This window comes from Acipenser ruthenus, chromosome 28 (assembly GCF_902713425.1).
Source record: "Acipenser ruthenus chromosome 28, fAciRut3.2 maternal haplotype, whole genome shotgun sequence".
In the NCBI taxonomy this organism is placed as follows: domain Eukaryota; kingdom Metazoa; phylum Chordata; class Actinopteri; order Acipenseriformes; family Acipenseridae; genus Acipenser; species Acipenser ruthenus.
In genome coordinates this window covers 899197-920086 of record NC_081216.1, presented here as the reverse complement: position 1 = coordinate 920086, position 20890 = coordinate 899197, and the positions used below count along the sequence as shown (strand labels likewise).

At 40.5% G+C, this 20890-nt stretch overlaps 1 protein-coding gene across 1 annotated transcript; it reads right to left on the bottom strand.

The window, feature by feature from the left end:
- Window positions 1-841: 841 nt before the first annotated feature.
- LOC117435181 (caveolae-associated protein 1-like) lies at window positions 842-19727 on the bottom strand. The gene is made up of 2 exons (XM_034058200.3): window positions 19026-19727; window positions 842-6188 (listed from the first exon to the last, which is right to left on the bottom strand). Exons 1-2 carry the CDS (start codon window positions 19443-19445, stop codon window positions 5454-5456), a joined length of 1155 nt encoding a protein of 384 aa, XP_033914091.1. The 5' UTR covers window positions 19446-19727; the 3' UTR covers window positions 842-5453.
- Between the last annotated feature and the right edge of the window lie 1163 nt (window positions 19728-20890).

Below are 20890 nucleotides of genomic sequence, written 5' to 3'. Positions count from 1 at the left end.
ATATTTGCTTGATCCTACGTAAGCTTTCTTAATTTAAATATCTGCTGTTGATTTCTCCTTTTTAAAAGTCATTATTTTCCGCTTCATTTAAAAAAAAAAAACATAGAGATCAAGCCTCCAGTTTTTTTGTTTTTTTTAAAAGACACGCCAAATGTTTGCTTCAGATGCTTTCTCAAACAATCATAGGAAGTTCTGCAATTTTAAAGAATGATTTGTTATTGCGACATCCGAATTTGCACAACAGAAATTCAACAGCTCAATTCTGATTACATGCACAGCGATGGCCGAAAGTGTTGCATCACGCTATAGAATGAACACATTTTGCTTCATAAAGTCAAATGAAACCGACCTTTAACATGTTGAATTGCATATCGCTTTGTAGTATACTATATTTATGCTCCAAGTTACCTGACATCTCTGGTAGAGACATGCACATCAACTTGTGCTCCAAGATCAAATGATGTGCCTGCTTTTAAAATCCCTAAACTGAGATCTAATATGGGTCAGCGTGCCTTTGTATGTCAATTATCGGATGAGATGTTTTTATAAGAGACTCTGCAGCTGATGCATAGTTCACACACCCTAGTTTCTTGAAGTCGCCCTGGATAAAGGCGTCTGCTAAATAAACACATAATAATAATAATCTTTGGAACTCACCGTCTTCAAATATAAAAACAGCCTCTTCACAATACCCTTTTAAATCCACTCATAAATAGTGTTTAAAATGTGACCAGGGTTCTCTTGCCAGGACCCCCTTGTAAATGAGACATATAGCTCAACGGGTCTATCTTGATTACATAAATACATTTGAAATTTGAAGGTAAAAAAAAAAAACAAAGACTGAATCAGACGTTGTTTTATTGACTTGTTAGTGGTTAGGCAATTGATAATATACAATATAGAAAGTAATAATATACAATATAAAGCTTCTCCATCTAAATGCTATGTGGTCAATGTAAACATTTTTTTTACATCTTTTTTTTTTTAATCTGTTCACCAGGATATAGTCACTAAAATAAAAAAAAAAAAAACAATAACATAATAAATAAATACTGTTCCAGCATATAATCGGATGCTTTTAAAATGCCATGAAGCGAATAAAAACCATGCCATTTCATCAAGCCTTTCTAACTGAATAGTATTCAAAACAACTGCTGGTACTATATACTGAGCATCAAAAGAAACGTGTCACTTATATTTGGATAAAATTCACTAGCTGTGATAAAAAAAAAGAGCAGGTGCATTGACTTTTTATTGTGCTGATTAACAATTGACCTCACGAAGATGCTGCAGAATGATCTGTCGATCTCGGGCAGGTGTTGTGACTCTTGGTCTCCCAGTTCTGGCTCTGTCATTGGCAGAGTGTGTCTGGTTATACCGTCTCGTCAGGTTTGAAATCGCCAGCTGTGAGCACCCAAGACGGCGAGCCACAGCACGCTGCCCTAGTCCAGCCTCCAACATGCCGATCGCACGAAGGCGCTGCTCTCTCGACAGACGTAGCATATTGGGTTTTTTTTTCTGTGATTTTCTTTATTGCTTTTATTCAAGCTTGCAATTCAACAGCTGAAATCACTCCACATCCAGCATCCAATCAACTGTCTCACTAATTAGGTGATTAAGTGCATGGTCAAGGATGAATGATCGAGTGATTAAAAAGAAACCTAAAATCATTTATATACCTTATTTTTTTTTCAAAAATAAATGTGTTACAATAGTGATAAGTTGCTTTAGATGCTCGGTATACATTGAGCGTCCATTGAAGAAGAGGCAACATCCAGGCTTAATGGGTGTAGAAGTACATCTTCATGTAATCATATCCTTATGATAATAAAATGATATTTCATATCAGCTGCATTGTCATTATACAGATCTGTATCATGCATGTGCTGCATGATTCTCAACAGCTGTTTCTTCTTAGAACATTATTTTCCATGCTTATAGTACTCCAGCAAAAATTGCATCAATGCTGTGGGGAAGCATATAATTGTTGCACAGGCTTCAATGCACTATATTTCTCCTATGAAATTCAGCGCATCAGCAATATGCTTCCCCAGTCCCCGTCCCCCTAACAATCAGCACAGAGGAGTCTTTTCTGAAGCATGTTTTGCTGGATTAGAGAGAAAGCACAGGAAATAACGATCTAGCAATTATACAGAATGCACATAATAGGAACAGTTATAATCATGCCTTCGTAAAGTGAAGCCCTTTTTGAGCGCTCAAGCACATTCAGGGGTGCAGATTAGTGTCTGAGTATATGGCTCAGCTAAAACCCCCACAAAGGGACCTGGAACAGGATTTTAATTTCATAAACTCCAGCAGACTAAGCTGGTCCATCATTGTGTCAAACAGAGGCCTATGCATTAGAGAGTGGCAGCTAGGGTTTAATGTACTGCCATGACTCTCTATGGAAGTCAATGGGTTCTATTCAATTGATTTCAACAGTGCCAATTCTTAACACCTCCACCTGTTGTTTTAATTCCTTTAATAATTGAATCAGTGGGACGTATTTAGAACATGTCACCCTTTAGACTGAATGATATCTGCAGGTTCTAGTTAAAGCTATGCATGTAATGCAATCAAAGGACAAAGCAATTTATTTGACATACCTAAAGCAACCTGGCTCCATTTAGGGTCTGCTGTGGTTTATACTGAGATAGGTCAAGCTTTGAAGAAAGACTAATTGAACAGGACACACTGTGCGTAGAACAGCAGAAGCTGCAATAACACTCAGCTTTGAATGGAAAGAGTTGTAGGGGTCTGCATCTGAATTTGCTTGAAGGCTAGGAAGGAAAGTCTTAAACAATGACAGGGACACAAAGCCATGCAGATGCACTTGGCCAGCTAAAGCAGCAACAGTAAATCATTTTTAACAACTGATTATATCAGATCATATTTTATCGTAAATAAGAACCAGACTGACGTCAAAACTGCTCTTTGGCTGGCTTGATCCTATCATTTATTTCCCTTCCAAGTCTCTCTGCTTTTCCATTTACATTTTTCATTTCCACAACATTAGTGCCTTCTCCAGCCGTGAAAGCCATCATGTACTTTCTAGAACACAGTTGTTAATATTATGCTTCTGCGTCCCAGTATGCTGCTATTGCTGTCGCATCCCGAAAGCACTTAGCTTGATTAGATTTCTGCTCTGGTAATACATCAACTGATTCTAAAATTGATTTGCCACAACCAGAGTAAGGATCTTGGACTGGGTACAAAAAAAACCCTTCTTTTGATGATTACAATAGATTTTTTTTTTTTTTTTTTTAAGCCCTGCATTCACTTCCCGCTGCAAGTGCACGCCTAATAAATTCGCTCCAGTTTCTCTTCTTGAAAAACACCCAGGCAAAACTAATCTAGCAGGTTTTGGCTAATACCACTTCCCCTTTAAGAAAAACCTTCTGATTAAAGCGTGTGATTTTTTTTTTGGTTTTGTTTTTCCCCCAAACACATTTCTACATCATATTAAAAAAAATGTACAGTGCATTGTAAGGGTTTATATAAATTGTAATCGCTTTATGTGCCCCTTTTTAAATGGTAAAGAAGCGAGAAATCATTCAAACTCTGTCTCTGAACACTGTGTGATTTTCCTGTGTTTAATATAAGGCTTTTCAAATCTACTGCCTAAACGTTGCCCCTGTCTTTGTAGCTCTGTGACTTTGCGCGTGGACTGAGGTGCCTCTGTGACTGAGAATCGTGGTAACAAATAGTGTTTTTATGACTCAGCAACCTCGGACGGATGACTTGTTTAGGAACAAGTTATTTCTACTTAAAAAGCTGATTTTGATCAAAGGTGCGAACCACAATCAACCCAGCTAAAACTGGTTCTCATCCACTAACTTCTGCTTTTGGTTCCACGTCTCAGAGCGCCTGCTGGCCAGCTCTTTAATTGGTGAAAGTGGGAGATTTCCACTCCCTCTACGTGGAGCTCCTCCACGTCCTGTGGAACGTAAACTGCCCAGTATATTAATGTCTGTAACTATTGTTTCAGGGCGCAGGAAAACTACACCTACACTGAGGCCAGCTCAGAAACGAACTCTCTGATGTCAGGGTGGGGCGCTCGAATACCACCTGCTCAAGATTTTGTCTGCTGAGACCTGCAACTTTGCTTACAGTATCTTGCGATTGCGTTATGTACTGTCTTCGGATTTGCTTTGTTCCTGAATAAAACTCTTTTGATTGCAGCTCACTCTCCAAAAAAATGTTATTGTTTACGTCAGAGTGTCATGGGCTTTATTTACTTAGCAATTCACAGCTCCACCCTGTGACCAAATATTGCAACTGCACTGATATTTCAAAAGCGCCACTGACGTCTTCAAACACAGATTGATCAGTGGTGTAGCCATGGTGATTATTTCTTAGCAAGCACTTTATGTTTCAATAATTATAATCTACTGTACAATACTGTAACTGAAACACTGAGTACACTGATGAAGGCATTAGCGAAAATGTTGGCCTGCTTGATTTAAGTTTTGCCTTGAAATTGAAATACCCTGCAACAAACCTGAATTTAGACTTGCTGCATTCTTTTCCTGTCTAAATAAAGATGAATAATAATAATAATAATAATAATAATAATAATAATAATAATAATAATAATAACAGTAGAAATAAAAATACTGTCTCTACACACAAAAAAACTTTTTTAATTTTTTAACTCATTTAGATAATATCTATATGTATTGACTATATATGCATTTTTTAGGATACTAAATTATATTATATATATATATATATATTCTTTAGTTATTAACCACATAGCTCATGACATAACAGCTACAAACACCTACAGTATTGCTGGAAAATTGCTGTTTCTTTATAGTGCTTTGAACTCATTCTAACACTATTATTTATATATCAATTAATCCTTGTATGCATCGATAAAACCGGGAAGCTGTCCTGTATACTGTATATTATCACTTATAAGTTTCACTTATCAAGAAACAGTGTAACCAATTGGTACCAACATTCCTTGACTGACTGACACATTTCAATCTGTTGTCACAATGCGTGACACTATCATTATAGCGACTCAAATCCCCATCTCATAATTCCATCCGCTTATCGGTAGCCAACTAGCTAGCACTTGTGACGTCAGTTCGCTGCTTCATCGTGTTTTTTTTTGTTTTTTTAATTATATTTTGTGTTTTAGCACTTCGTAACTGGTAATACTTTCAGGAAGGCTCACTCAAAACAAACAAACAAAAAAGTCAACATAATATAAGTTAACTTTTTCTGTGCGGTTCAGAATATATTCCTTTTTAAAATATTGAATTTGTGTGTCTAAAAGTATATGCTAAAAGGCATGACCAGAAGCTTAAAAAAGAAAATAAACCATTATATTGTTTCTCCAGGTTGCAGGCTGGGTTTCAAACGGTTATAATATTCAAACCCAGATTATCTGTCCATTATTTTTCAGGTCTCACATTTCATAGTCCTCAGCTCAGGCTCACATCCTAGTCGCTGTCTCTTTCTCGATCTCTCTTTTCAGCCAGGAAGGTATCTGTCTCCTCTGCCAGCTCAAGCAAGGCCTGTACCTCAGGGCTGTGTTCTTCCATCAGGAGCTCTTGGATCTCCCCATCCTCCTCCCCTCCCACCTCCATCATCTCGGTACCCATCACCTCCTCCACTTCTCCATCACGTATCTTCTTCACATGGAAGGTAAAGGGAGGCACCCTGTATATGGTGGTCTTGGATCTAGCGTAGACCGTGTGGTTCGGTGTGAAGGACTTCTTCACCTTCTCACTGGAGATCTTCATCTTCTCCTTGCGCTCGGTGTTGACGATCCTGGTGCCCAGTTTGCTCATCTTCTTCTCGATGTTGTGCTTGGTCTTCTCCAGGTTCTCCTTGGTCTTCAGCTTGGTCTTCTCCAGGTTCTCCTTGGTCTTCAGCTTGGTCTTCTCCAGGTTCTCCTTGGTTTTCAGCTTGGTCTTCTCCATCTTCTCCTTGGAGAAGGCCTTCTTGATGTCGTCCACACGCCTCATGCCGCTGCGTTTGATGCGCTCCGCCCGCGACTCCTCGATGATCTCCTCGATCTCCACCTCCTCGTCCGAGGAGAGCTGCAGCTGCTCCTGCTCCTCGTCCTCGTGATCCTTGCCATGCTGAGAGTCCTCCTCGCCCTCCTCCGCCACCTTCTCCAGCTCCTTCAGGGACTTGGACACGCTCACCTTGGAGGGCAACTTCACTTCGTCCTGCAGAGACAGACAGAGAACGACAAGCGTGTCAGTGGCATGCGTCAGACCTGGGCTCGGTTACAATGCAATTGTCTAATTCATAACTATGCCATTTATTACTATGTAACGGTAATTGGGAGGACTCTGTTGCACCCTCTTGCGAACCAGCATAATTGCAATTGTATTTATAATTGTAGTTGTTCCATCAAATAATTGACCAATTACAGTTCAATTACGCATTTGTCATACTTATTATTTCAGGATTTCATAATTCACTGCAGCATCGTTAGCTTGATATTAAAAGCAGCTCAAGTAAATCAAATCTAATTCATACAACACCCGTCCGTATGTTTCACGCACAGTACTGTAGTGCAGATTAAAACTACCACTTTGATTAGAAGGCAAAAACTGTGGTCAGAAACAAGCAGCCAGACGCTTTGATGTAGCTGAAGCCACGAGTGGAAACGTTTATTTCTACTTGTCTATACAAATTGTCTGCTTTAGTACCCTGCTTCTCCAGTCACAGCTGTGAATACAGAATTAGAACTGTGACAAATGTAAAAATGCCATAGGGACGGACAGACATGGTCCTTCATATTTCCAGATTTTGATATCCACATTAACCCCAACTGGACAGGCCTTTAAAAAAAACCCCTACCATTTACAAATGGTAAAAATGAGACTTTTTAGAAGTTGTTTAAGATGCCTAAGATGTCAAATCTCCCCCCCCCTCCCCAGGGGTTTTCCTGCAGGTAGGTATATAAAGGATTTAAATGACTAATACATTTGCACACTGCTGTATAAACGCATGGACAGACATCTCCTTACATCTCCAGATTCTGACACTCCCAATAACTTTGTAACAAACATTGATTTCATATTCGAGAGAAGAAACATAATACAAAATGTTTCACACTCCACTTGCAAATTTTTCAAGCGTCATTTTTCAAGTTCTAACCAGTATCTTCCAGGGCTTCTCGGATTTCAGGTAGCACTTTTTTTTAGACACGTTTCATTTAGCCCGGCCTCATAACGTTACTAATTACTGGCAACCATGGTTTGTCATTCCTTTCAAAGAATTCTGAAAGAGACTGAGGTGGCTCTGATGATAAAGAGGGCCTCATTGACACACTGTTGTCTCTTAATAGCAAAACCACAGAAATAAATGACAGGAGTAAATCACACTGCCAGAAGACTGCAGGGAAGTATCGCACTTCCCTTATTATGTGTTTATTTAGCAGACGCCTTTATGCAAGGCGACTTACAGAGACTAGGGTGTGTGAACTATGCATCAGCTGCAGAGTCACTTACAATTACGTCTCACCCGAAAGACGGAGCACAAGGAGGTTAAGTGACTTGCTCACAGTGAGTCAGTGAGTGAGCCAGGATTTAAACTAGGGACCCCCTAGTTACTTTTCTTAACCACTGGACCACACAGCCTCCTAAACGCTGTAAACCATCACGTAAAATAATTAAAACACACAGTACATATTCTACTAAATAAATAAACACATGGTATATATTCTGTGTGCATGTATAAACATACGGTATATAACTATATAGGCTAGTTTATAGTACAGCAGCACCCTCTGCTGGATGCACTGTATAACACTCCCAGCACTGTTTTTTCCAGTCTCCAGTCAGTTTTACATGGAAGTTTCTAGTATATATACACCAGTAAGGTTGAAAGTTACTGATAGGGAAAGATATTGTTTGAGATTGGAACAGTAGCTACGCATTGGCTGCTATTGCAAATCCCATCATCGGAGTTCTTTCTGATAAGAAGCAGATGTTTCAGACCCATACATTAGTTTTGCTGGTATGTGTGTAGTGGAGGGGGTCTATACAGGAAGTTCCAGCTCCTGCTCTGCACTACAATAGCAGGAGTGGGAGACCTTAACCCCACCCCCTTTTCCTTTCTGCTCCATCTCTTCAATAAAGATTTGATTGCACAGTTTGTTAACTTTTCCTTAAGGGCCATTATATTTTCCACAGTTCCATCAACTGCCAAGAAATTAGCTAACTTTTACTGTTTCAAGTCAGACTTTAATGAATCCCATGCCTCTCTCTGCTGCCAAAAGCCCTTACTGGTTTCTATTTCTGTAACCCCAACGGTCCCATTGTTAGCCCTCTGGTCCCAATAATAAACGGAACCATCATCTTTTTCCATGCATTATGTTAACAATGGCGTAAATTATAGAATTAAAAAAAAAACTAGTAAATGCGGGTGCACACATACTGTAAGCACCCTCAATGCTAAATTACAGCAGAAGCGCAATAAAAGGCAATGCAATTCAATCACTGCGAAATGCCATACAACTGCTGTACAATAAATAATGCTGTAAAGGGCATTCCGACTGTAATACTATCTGTTCCCTTCAGTACTCCTGCATAGTTACAGTGTCCAATATATATGTTTTGCTATGTTTGATATGCTTGAGTTTCAGGAGGTTCATAAGTCTAATTTTCACACGGCCGTGTGAAACGTCACACCGCTTCACCCAGCAAAGCAGCCAGTGGAACTATGTTGAAGCCAAGTTTCAGCGATGTGGACGATCCACTGGGAATCTTTCAGCTATGTTTCTTAGCACCAGCAGCCGCTTTTAAAGAAAATAAATTCCTCTCCTCTTCCCATTTTATAAACAGCATACGATACATGAAAGGCAGACCGTGCCTTAGAAGCACATACAGAAACTATTGTGCTGTACCAAGGCAATTCAAACCACTAAAAAGGAACAGGCACGCTGAATGCGTTTGATACATTTACAACTCCCCATCCTGACATGCAGTTTGAACACCTGGATGCAACTGAGTTTTCCAAAGACAGAAAACCACCGGGCTTAGCTGCTAATTCGATGTCAAAGCTTTAAAAATCTAATCCAAACGCAGTGGCGTAGTTTCTAGGAAATTGCATTGCTGTGTGCATTTCTGTCCTACAGTACTGTGCACATTTACCAGCTTACTACAGTTAAACAGAATGCCTTAGCTGTATCTCTTGGTGAAATAAACATATAAGGTAAGATATAGAATATTGGTTGCAGAACTAGTTTGGAGTGATCTGAAAACACTATTGCACATTTAATATGCTTACCTGTTTACAGCTAAGGCAACAGGAGCAAACAGCAGTGCGTCTTTGGTTTCAGCTGAGCGGGACACAGACTTTATCACGCAACTATCAGTCACCTGTTGCCTGGCCTGGCTGGAAATAGAAACGGGGGGTGGAGGGGGTAGGGTGTGGGGCGTATAAGAACACAGCTGCAGGACAGCGCGGGGGAGATTTATGAGTCAAGCCTGTGTCATTCAGTGCAGGGGGGCTGAATAGGTGGAATCCAGCAGCAGTCACGCAGACTGGCACGGATACCAAAAACGAAACTTTCATTTATCCTTAGTCTACACTGGGTGGGAGCGTCAAGCTGAGAGGTTGGAAGTGTGCTGTCGGGCTTTCATTATTTGCCATTTTCGAATTTGTATGCGACTTTCCCTTTAAGAAAAGAATTAACCACCAGGTGGCACTATGCGCAACAGTGAAATCCTATTAGAACGAAACACCATAACCAAACATTTTTCATTTGAAATTGACCGCGCTACCGTCAGCCCATATTGGTCTCATATTTTGTTTGTTTTTGTGGTCTCATGTAAAGCAGATAACGTGTGTTTCACAAGCAAATTTACAGCCTCCTCCTGCTGTGTGACAGTTCGGGTAATCTCTGTGCTATTTGAGTTACATTAGGGTAATCTCTGTGCTCTCTTCCGCATGTATTTATAAAACCATTTCATATAAACAAACTATTATATTTAATATGTTTAATCTTACAATCCACGGGTGGAACCTCAAATGTGAAACTGTTCCTGAACCCCATTCTCTGTGCCACCTCACCAATAGAAACATAAAAAAGCAGCTTAAAACAAATAATAATAAAAAAAAAAAATATATATATATATATATATATATATATATATATATATATATATATATATATATATATATATATATATATATACAAGGAGATCTGCAAATGCGGTCGTGGTATTGAATCATGACAAAAATACTGTATTCTTGTTAAAGTAGCTACTGACAAAATAAAATAAGAGCTTTAAATATAGTTTTTATACATAATGAAAACCATTCTGCTGTGTGCGTGTGTGTGTGTGCATGCGAGTGTCTGTGTGTGTGTGTGTGTGTGTGTGCGTGCAAGTGTGTGTGTGATTTTTGTTTCACAAATTCAGTCTAGATAAGCAGGCGTGTGTCCGGTTTCATAATTAACGTTATTACAATACGCCCATATTGTGTGAGCTTAGTTGTAAGACAATAGGTGATGAACAGTAAAGGAAGCTTGCTGATTGCTTTGCTTGGCAACCGGTTTACACTTTGCAGATTTAATCTGTTCTTCTTTGCCACTTTAGACAGCGGTGGACTGTTTTAACAGTGATCTAACTCTATATTAATCTTACAAGTGATCCAACGGGTTTAAATACTGTAAACAACACAATGGAAAACAGGTCATTAATCTGCCACTGTGTAGATCATTAGATTTGCTTCAGGTAAATTCACCCAATTCCATTCCCAATTCCTTTTTAAAATCAATCCTTTGAAGGAAACTAGTCTGGACTGGGTTTGTTTGTCCTTTGCTTTATAGCTACCAGAGCACACGCCTATCCTGGGGCTAATGTTGAAATCCCTAATGCTGGTAATGAGTCATGGGCAGCTGCTGATCGTACAGCTGTGTATTTACAATAGCTTGAAGCAGCTTTTTTCATTTCATTTCAAAGGCTGGCATAGGCTCCTGTGCCCAATTATTTTACCCCTGATTTTCTCCCTAATTTGGAATGTCCAAGTATTTTCCCTCTCACAACAGCAATTCCCCACACAGCTCAGGAGAACTGAAGGTCCAGCGGGCGTCCTCCGATCCCTCGACCGAGCCAGCTTCCTCTTCTACACCCAGGAACTCGAGAGCAGACGTCAGCGAGCTACCTGCCTCTGGAGGACAAAGGCCAGCCCTGCTGGTGTCCGCTCTGAGCTCGCTGGACGCCTGGCCGGTAGGGTCCGCTGTAGCGCGGTGAGGAGAAACAGTCCCTTCCAGTTTTGTCTCCCTAACCTGAGGGAGCACCAGAGCCAATGTGACGCAGATGACTTCGTACAGCCAGGACGCGAACCTGTGCTGTATGACTCACCCTGCACACCACGCTTTTACCAGGTGACCCAAATAAGCCATTTTTTAACAAATACAGCATATTATCAATATCAGTGAAGTTCACTTCCACATTACTACAAATACACATTGTACGAGGTACAGATAAATGTTTAGATGCAGGTAAGGCTAAATAGAGAAAGATGGATGCCGTTCTTCTGCTGGGACTAATTTGAGCAACTGCACCCTGAAACAGGATGTAACTGCCATTTCGCATGCTGTAGTTCTATTCAAACACAATTCATGTATTTGATTTAACTGCAGTCAGAGCTTCTAATTGCAGTATCACAGCAGTATAGCACATTGGGGAATGCTGAAACGGTTTTACTTTAAAACGGAAAGCTTGGGAAACCAAAATTGTCTTCCACTGCTTAGGCACCAAGTCCTTTTCCACAGAAGAAACATGTGTTCGCTTCAAGGGTGCAGTGCAGGAAATGTTATCTTAAACAAACCAGTCCCTAATTAAAATAACAGAAATTGACAAAAATCTGAAATCCAGCCGTCCGCAATGAGAGCTTCTCTTCTCTTAGATGTGTTTCAGTTCTTCTCAGCACTGCTTCTGTCAAACTGCTTGTTTACTTTTTCATCCTTGAGTTTGAGTTTCCTAACTCTGCTACACCTAGAACCAAAATCGCTTTGTTTTGCGGCTTATATATTTTAGCAATTGCATTGTATTTTGGTCCATGTATATCCTCTATTTTTCCACCTAGCAGTGAGACTGTAGTGTTGAAACGATTTTGTCAACAAAGTAAACCCCAATGCATTCCCTTCCTAATTTCACCAGCTATAGCATTCAATGCATTTGGTTACCACCGCTGCTGCTTTCCTAGTTCAAACATACGTTGAGAAAGATCCCATTACTAGAACTACTGGAATTTTGGCAAATACTTCACTGTGATTGGTTGAATTCTGATATGCAATTTATAATAGATAGCAAGCCTTATAAAATGTATGCCTCTCATGCACAGCCTTGCAATACAGCAGCTCTTGTCAGGAATCAAATCAGAAACACAGAAGCTTATGCAACAATTGGAGCCACAAAGAGATGCAGGTGGTCATGGATACCATATAAAGCTTTAAATGGACTTGTGTTTCATGCCCAGGATGTTATCGCACAAGCTTTGCATTGAAAGCTGGGAATCTCTCGGAAGACAGATGTACAGTAAGCAGCAGTTAACGTTCAAAGACAAGCGCCTCTTTTCCTATTAAAAGATTTCTTTATGGATTTCCCAGTGGCTTGTTTTTTTCTTTCTTCTTCTTCGTTTCCAACATTGACTGGGGCCCAAGTCTTTTTTCTGTTTCCATCTGCTTGTTGGACCATCCCCCAAAAACATGCACCGCGTAACCGCATGTACAAAAACAGTCTGTTGCCAAGAGAGAAATCCTAACACAGACGTTTGGTAACTCGAGAAATGTAGGTTATACAAAAACTATATATTTCAACCACTTCTCTCCTCGTATATATATGGACTGCAGTGGAGTTAATTTGTCAAGAGAGGTCCCCATGTGTTACCGTTTAGCAATCTGAGAATATTGATGGAAATAACTGGGCAGCTGATCACTTGTTTTTTCCTCTCTTGTATTGTAACAGCTGGATTTTCCAGCAGCAACTCTCTCCAGTACCTTAGGGCATGCAGCAACAGCAGGAATTTGCTTCATTAAAACCTATTTTAAGAGACCGGAACTTTTAGGAAATCAAACTGATGAGGATAATGTTCTGGAGCAAGTGAATTCTGCTCTGCAGTGTAGCAACTCCCTCAAGAGATTCCCTGGCTTTCTGCTCCAAAGCTGCATAGCTACTCCGAAGTCTCTCATCAGAATAAGAGCTTTTTTTTAAAATACGGCATCTTTAGTCCTGAAGTAACCAGACCACTGTTTCATTTTGCAGTTGCCAAACTTCCAATGGGCATCGCGATGTTTGAACATCGCGATGCCCATGGCCTCAAAGTAACCCACCCGATTTAAAAATGCAAACACGGTCAATTGACTGGCAAGGGCAGAAAGATCAAAAGGAGAAGTTTGTAAGCCTGTCTCTATCAACGTGTGCCTTCTGGAAATGAAGAATTAATTTCTATGAATTTCTCGCTTTATGAGTCATGTTTTTTTTGGAAGTGTTTTTTGTTTTCTTCCTTTTTCTCCAAACAGCCCACTTGTCTCTGTCTCATGTTTTCCATCAGCGAGCTGGGCGACTCATTTGGTATCTATAGTGTAGCATCACCCCTGCAGGAAGTGGTAGTGAGGCAGCCTGCGGGTGGGTAAAGACTGCATGCCAAGGTTGTGAATCAGAGTGCTAACTTGGTGCTGCATTCTGCAGGATTTCACAGCACGAAGCCACCCTGGATGGGAGGGGGGTCAACTAACACAGCAGGTCTAATTCAGTCAAGGCTTTCGAGCTGGAACCGAAAATCAACGAGAATGAAATTGATTCATCAGGCACATGCTCCATTTGAAGACAGAGTCACTACTTTGTCGCTTTTCTAGGGCTCTGACAGATGCCCACTTGTGCAAATGGTTGATTAGGCGGGGCCCCTGTCGTAAGATGGCAGCGAAAAACATTGGCTCAGGGGGCTGAATGCTTTTCCAATGAGTCATGTTTGTATCTGACTGGCCGCCATTAATCGCAGATTAAAAGGGCTTGCAGTGTGTACTGTGAATTCTGCTTTTGGGTGGGGAAGATAGAGTCCCCTGCACGATCCTAAGAGTAAGATTGTATGTGACCAGTTAATGAAACCGAAGCCCACGTTGATCTCAGATCAATCAATCTTGTCACTAACAGCAGCTTCTTTTAGTGTCATACAATCTGACACGCAAACCCTGCCTGAAAAAGAGCAGCTACAAGTTTGCCTGAGGCAAAGAGCATGTTTTTTTTTTCTTTAAATGAAAAGGACCCATTCATTTTTTTAACTGCTATTGTTACGTCAATCACAGTTCCCATATCCCTAAATTAACCCCTTAAGGCGCACAAGGAATTGAGCGGTTTCTTCTTAAAATACACTTGACAGTGACTCAAGGAGGAGGAAAATGACAATTTGGATGACCAGATAAAACCTGCCAGTGAATTTTAAACCCTGTTTCGTGCCCCTCATTGCACAAATAAAAAAAGTTAGCATCATCTTTTTTTTTTATTATTTAACAATTGCTAAAACGTGCTGGATTAGCCAGCACGACACTTACTTGTTTGTCTGTCTGATTCGTTTGGCCCTCGTGCCCTTTGTTTTGTTGATTGTTCAAATCTTTTGTCTTCTCTCTATCTCCCCGTACCTCCTCTCTGTGCACCCAACCCCGCAGCACGGACAACTGCAGGTTCTTATACTCTGGCCGAGGGGTTAACTAGCTGTTAATTATCTTATTACCCCTCGGCCAGAGTCTGCACGCGTTTGGTAAAGATGCGCGACTGTCAGCTAGTTAAATAATCAGTAGCTGATCAGTCATGCATCCTCACAGGGTTTTTAAATTATAAATATATAAATTACAAATAACAAATAACAAAAGATGCTGCGCTTTTATCCGCCCCGCAAACAAAAATACAAATAATAATAAATAGGGGCGGGACACTCCGCCACAGTGGGACACAGTTGTCCCTTTTTAAAAGGTTACCTTCACTCTAGAACGTGAACTATGACCTTAAAAAAATGTACTGCGTTTTTGAGCCGTTCAGCTATCCCATAATAAATGGAACTTATAATCATCTGCTTTTTATTTTAGCTGTTGAACTTTACCTAAAGCAAGCTAACATTTTAAAAGCAAACCTAATACACACATACCCCTCGAAACAGTAAAGGTGCACAGTCACTTAGCAGTATTTACCATTCGCTTCCATGTGATTTACCATTGTTATACTATGCTTTATTAAAATGTGCTATGCTTTTATAGTGATAGGTTGGAGGGAACTGTTGTAATGCATTAAAGCCCAGTGCATGGGGAAAGGCAATATATGTTCATACACTGTGCTTAATGAATATGCCATTAATATATTATTATTATTATTATTATTATTATTATTATTATTATTATTATAATTACTATTATTATTTATTTCTTAGCAGACGCCCTTATCCAGGGCGACTTACAATTGTTACAAGATATCACATTATTTTTACATACAATTCCCCATTTATACAGTTGGGTTTTTACTGGAGCAATCTAGGTAAAGTACCTTGCTCAAGGGTACAGCAGCAGTGTCCCCCACCTGGGATTGAACCCACGACCCTCCGGTCAAGAGTCCAGAGCCCAGAACCAGTGATGTACCGCATTATCTCTTTTCTTATACACTGTATCAGTGCAGTATTTCTGATACTGAGACCACGGATGGAAACCCCCCCCCCCCCCCCCAAAAAAAACGCTAATTCTATTCTTTTTTTTTCCAGTGCTAATCTCATGAGATGACCTTGGTAAGTGCCAGGAACACACGACAGTAAGCTTCAAACCTTCCGATTAAAAGAAAACCCAGCTGATGTAACAAAAGCCTTGATAGCAGATATTGTAGTAGGGTTACTCATTTCCGTAATGCAAAATAATCGATTTTGTTCATTTACTTAAATTCTAAATGTCAAAAGTTAGAAGCGTTTTATTCGAAACTCATATGCCAGATATCTGTACAATTTTGCTGTTACATATTTGGTCTCTATCACATTAAATCCTCACCAGACGGATGCTTTTTGTCCCATATAGTTTAGGCTTCTGCAGATCTTGCCATTTGAAAATCCCTGAATGTTTTCCCCCCAATTGTGGTAATAGCTGGAGAAAGCTGCTAGCAACTCTGCTAAATAGACTATAAATCCATCTTCAAGGTCTGCTTCTGACTTCTAACACAGGCTATGCAAGTCATAAATAAACCCCTAGCCAGAGGCAGAGATGATAAATCTACTCATGCCTCTGGACAACTCCGAATTCTAGAAATTCCATGTCCTAAATCAACAGATTCATCGTAATCCAGATCCCTACTTAGACATTCCAAGCAACTGCAATATGTCAAAAAATAAATTCAATCTCTAGAATTTGTAAGATCTTACAAATTCCTAACTGAAATACAGAGATGAGAACTATGAAATTAGGACCAACGGGAAACGCTAACCGCGACCCTTACCGTTCCCAGTCTCCCCATCACACTTTAAAACATTCTGCCATATGATATCCGTCTAATAAAATACCCAAGCTTCGAAAATTATAACTGGGGTGCCTATCTAACTACAGTGGCTGTATTGGAAAATAAACAGCACAAAATCCTGTGATCACCCTTCCTCTCTCTTTTCAAGTAATGAGTGTACTTTTGTACTTCCTACAGATTATGAATTATGCATAACCAAAAGCAAACAATACGCAGAAGCAAACGGAATCAACGCACCTCATGCTAGCTGTATTGCTTTCATAATTATTATGAAAAGCTTTCTAAATTAATCTGGAAGCTACCCATCTTCTATCACCTCTTTTAAAGAAATCTTGCTAGGGCTCTAACTGTAGCAATAAGTAGAATTCTATTCAGGTTAATTTAGCCTTGCATTCTTTTCTTGTCAGTGCGAACCAGAGCATTCTCTAATCAGCTTTCTGTGAAATGCCTGAGTGTAACCCAAATGACATTACACAGAGCTCTGAATACATGAGGAAAACCAGCCTTCTGCATCTAACAGGGAAATGGTTTGATGTCGGTTGCTGGGGCTAATAAAATCATGTTTGGAAAATTCCCCAGCACAAAGCTTTCCTATGTTCAGAGTTGATCATGATGCGCACATGACAGCAGCAACACAAGTCTCCGTTTTCAGAGCTTTTCTAAAAAGCAAGAACGAGAGAAAAACAAACAAAAAAGAAAGGGTTTCTTTATAACTTTAAAAACAAAGTTACAATTTACCAACCAACCGCTGAAACGTACGATAGAAAAGAGGCAATGTGATTTCTGAAGATAGCTAGTGAGCTTTACAGATATCTAAATGACACTGACATTGGCCATGTATTCCTTATTTAGCCAGAGCCCTCGAACAAATACAACTCCTGCAGTTCTTTGATGCGATTCTGGAAAGAGGAACCAGTATAAAATAATATAGGGCAGCAGTGTGGAGTAGTGGTTAGGGCTCTGGACTCTTGACCGGAGGGTCGTGGGTTCAATCCCAGGTGGGGGACACTGCTGTTGCACCCTTGAGCAAGGTACTTTACCTAGATTGCTCCAGTAAAAACCCAGCTGTATAAATGGCTAATTGTATGTAAAGAATAATGTGATATTTGTATAATGTGATATCTTGTAACAATTGTAAGTCGCCCTGGATAAGGGCGTCTGCTAAGAAATAAATAAATAATAATAATATATACAAAACAGTAGTGAAAGAAAAACACAATACAGTATTCAGAGCAAAGACTGCACCTGTTTTCAGTGAAAGGAGCAAAAACTTGCATGAACCAGTTGCAAGTACAAAACCCTTACAAACAAACTCATTAACAAACTATAGAAAAGGGTATTCTATTTCTGCGACATTACACTGCAGGAAATCTATGTAGTATAGCCAGGCGGTGACTCCCTATTCAAAATGTCTTTTATGGTTGGTGCGGGTGTGGCTCACCCCAAAATTCGTTTTTCAAAATTCAAATATATTGCTATTGCAGGACATTTTATGACTTTTGTATAGGATGAGAATTTGACCTAAAAACAACACTTAACGACACAATTCCCAAGTAAGAGAGCTTCATTTCTGCTTGTGCAAGAATAGGCTCAACCCCAGTTACCCCCCCCCCCCCCCCCCCCCACGCCCTGTTAAACGTTTGCCATGTTTCTCTATACTTACCTGCGATTTCACAAGCTCTGCACTTTGCAATGTTCTTACCATGGTCAAACCGCCGTCAACTACAACTGCGTAACAGCTTAAGACTGTTCATTCTTTACTTATTAAACTAGTAGCTTGACTTCTGTGACCACAATTCTAAATAAACACCAGTAATCAAACAAGTACAGTACTTATCTGTGATTTACCATTCTCTATATCTGACCACACTTATAAGCTTTTATCACAGTCTTGCACAGTAAACTTTTGTAATGAAAAACATTACCACCCCCATACCTTAGTAAATGAGAGATATCAACCCTTACATTTACACCATTTTCAGCTAATGTATCAAGAAACCATAATTATATATAATTATATTCATATTAATTATATTAGGGCAGCAGTGTGGAGTAGTGGTTAGGGCTCTGGACTCTTGACCGGCAGGTCGTGGGTTCAATCCCAGGTGGGGGACACTGCTGCTGTACCCTTGAGCAAGGTACTTTACCTAGATTGCTCCAGTAAAAACCCAACTGTATAAATGGGTAATTGTATGTAAAAATAAAGTGATATTTGTATAATGTGAAATAATGTATAATGTGATATCTTGTAACAATTGTAAGTCGCCCTGGATAAGGGCACCTGCTAAGAAATAAATAAAAATAATAATAATAATATTATAACCATTATAATAGCTGCTTGAAATTTGACAATACCTGGGCTGTGCAGGGTTAACCGACATAATTAAATTGACAGATCTGGTGTCGTACTTGCTATCGATAAAGGACTATGATAAACTAATAATAAGCTTTAAAATGATACATGCTGTAGCCGTGTGGGCAATGGGTCCATTAAACCACTCCAAAAGGTACCCCATCTGCTCAGCTCTCAGGAGGGGTAGAGCAGCGGGGGTGACGTACCTGGTAGATCATGACTTTGAAGTTGCGTCTCTTGAGCAGCTCTGCCTCGTTGGTCTCCAGCCTCTTGATCTGCCCCGCTTGCTTCTCCAGGTGCTGCCTCACAGTCTTCACGTTGACACTCACCTTGCGCACCTTCTCCAGCATCTTGTTGACCGTGTTGCTGGTGGTCGTGTGGGACTTGGTCAGCTTGGTCAGTTCGCTCTGGATGCCCGTCACCGAGCTCTCCATCTCCTGCTGCCTGTGCTCCAGGCTGTTCTGCGTCTGCTGGATCTGGTCCACCGCCCCTATGATCTTGTCCAGAAGAGTCAGGACCATCACACCGTGGACCTGGGAGTCCTCCACATGTTCATCCTCCACTTGCTCGTCCTCGGAGCTGTCCGAGCGGGCTGCAGTTTCAAGTTGAATGCTAGAATCTGCCATGGTTGCCTGGTTGTGGTAGAACCCCTCCAAAAAAACTGGGAGATTGGAACTTCAAAAACCGTAGAAACTAGTCAAGTTACTTAACTCTCTTTGCTTCTCTCTCTCTCTTTGATTTTCTGTCTTGCCCCGGGAAGTGTCAGCAGCTGGAGTGAAGAGCTTGTTCAGTTACAGCATGTGTGCCTCAACACAAATGCCACAAGCTCTGCTAAGCCATCCAGTCAAGCTACCCTGCACAATTTTCCAAACTCTCAGGTCATTGGTTAACTCCACCTAACTGCATAAAATGAGCCTGCCAAGCTCCCTCCCACGCCCCCACCCTCACACCCCCTCCACCCCCCTCTCTCTGCGTTGGCTTGAATAGTTGCGAGGGGAGGCTAGGACTCATGCGAGCAAGCACAGGCACAGCTAAGCGAGGAATGTGAAGTCAGAGCTTCAATCACTTTTTCCGAAAGGTTTCCAGTACATTTTAAACTGTGAGAAAACGGACATAAGCGTTAACTCTTCCTGTGGCGGACCTTAGCTATCTCACCAAACAAATACTTGTCACAAGCAGAGGCTGCAGCAGGGGGTGTGTGTGTGTTGAATCAGACACCGTGGCATCAGCAATTTAGGATGTACCGCTTTGAAAGCTTGCTTTTCTATTGTTTTGCATCTACAATGGATCCATTGCACAACAACCGGACATACTAATACAGCTTCGACGCAGTTTTGAATTCATGTAATGCCTTGTGCTTCCTTCGCTGTAGTGCAGTCCCCAAGTTGGTCCACAGGTTGTGAGTCGCCCCCCACCCCTCCCTACCCACTCCCCTCCATGGCTACCTAAAGGGATATTATTTTTTTGTTTTCCTAATACTTATTAGCTTATCTGTTCAACATCCTATTGCGTGTGTGCTCTGTATGATTCGCTTTGCGCGTTGATCACTATTTATAGCGCTTCACTAGTCGATAGAACATTGCTTCTGAAAAGACTCCTGTTTGTGGAACCCTAACATGTTGACAGTCTTTTTTAAGATTTATTTATTTATTTATTTATTTATTTTACTACTTAGCAAGCATGGCAAATAACGATTTTATTTAGCAAAATAAATAAATAAATAAATAAAGAGAGAGAAATGTGGAGAATACACACAACAAGACATTAAACACGCACAAAATTAAATGTTAGGAAAATGTGCATGATACCCCATTAACTTCACCGGTCAACAAAGTAGGATTTCACAGCGGGTGTTAAATACTAGCTGCAAAGGAAAGCGTTTTCACTGATCTCCCCCGGTCATTGTGTATATGAAGTTGTCATTTCCGACGCATTTGCGTTTGCCATAGCCCCTGATCCAAGAGAGATCGAGTTTTCTACAGAGCAGAGACTCCAAAACTCTCTCTTTTTTGTTCAGTCCTCGACCTGGTTTCTCTGGTAAATCTCTGTAACATCCATTGTCGTACACTAT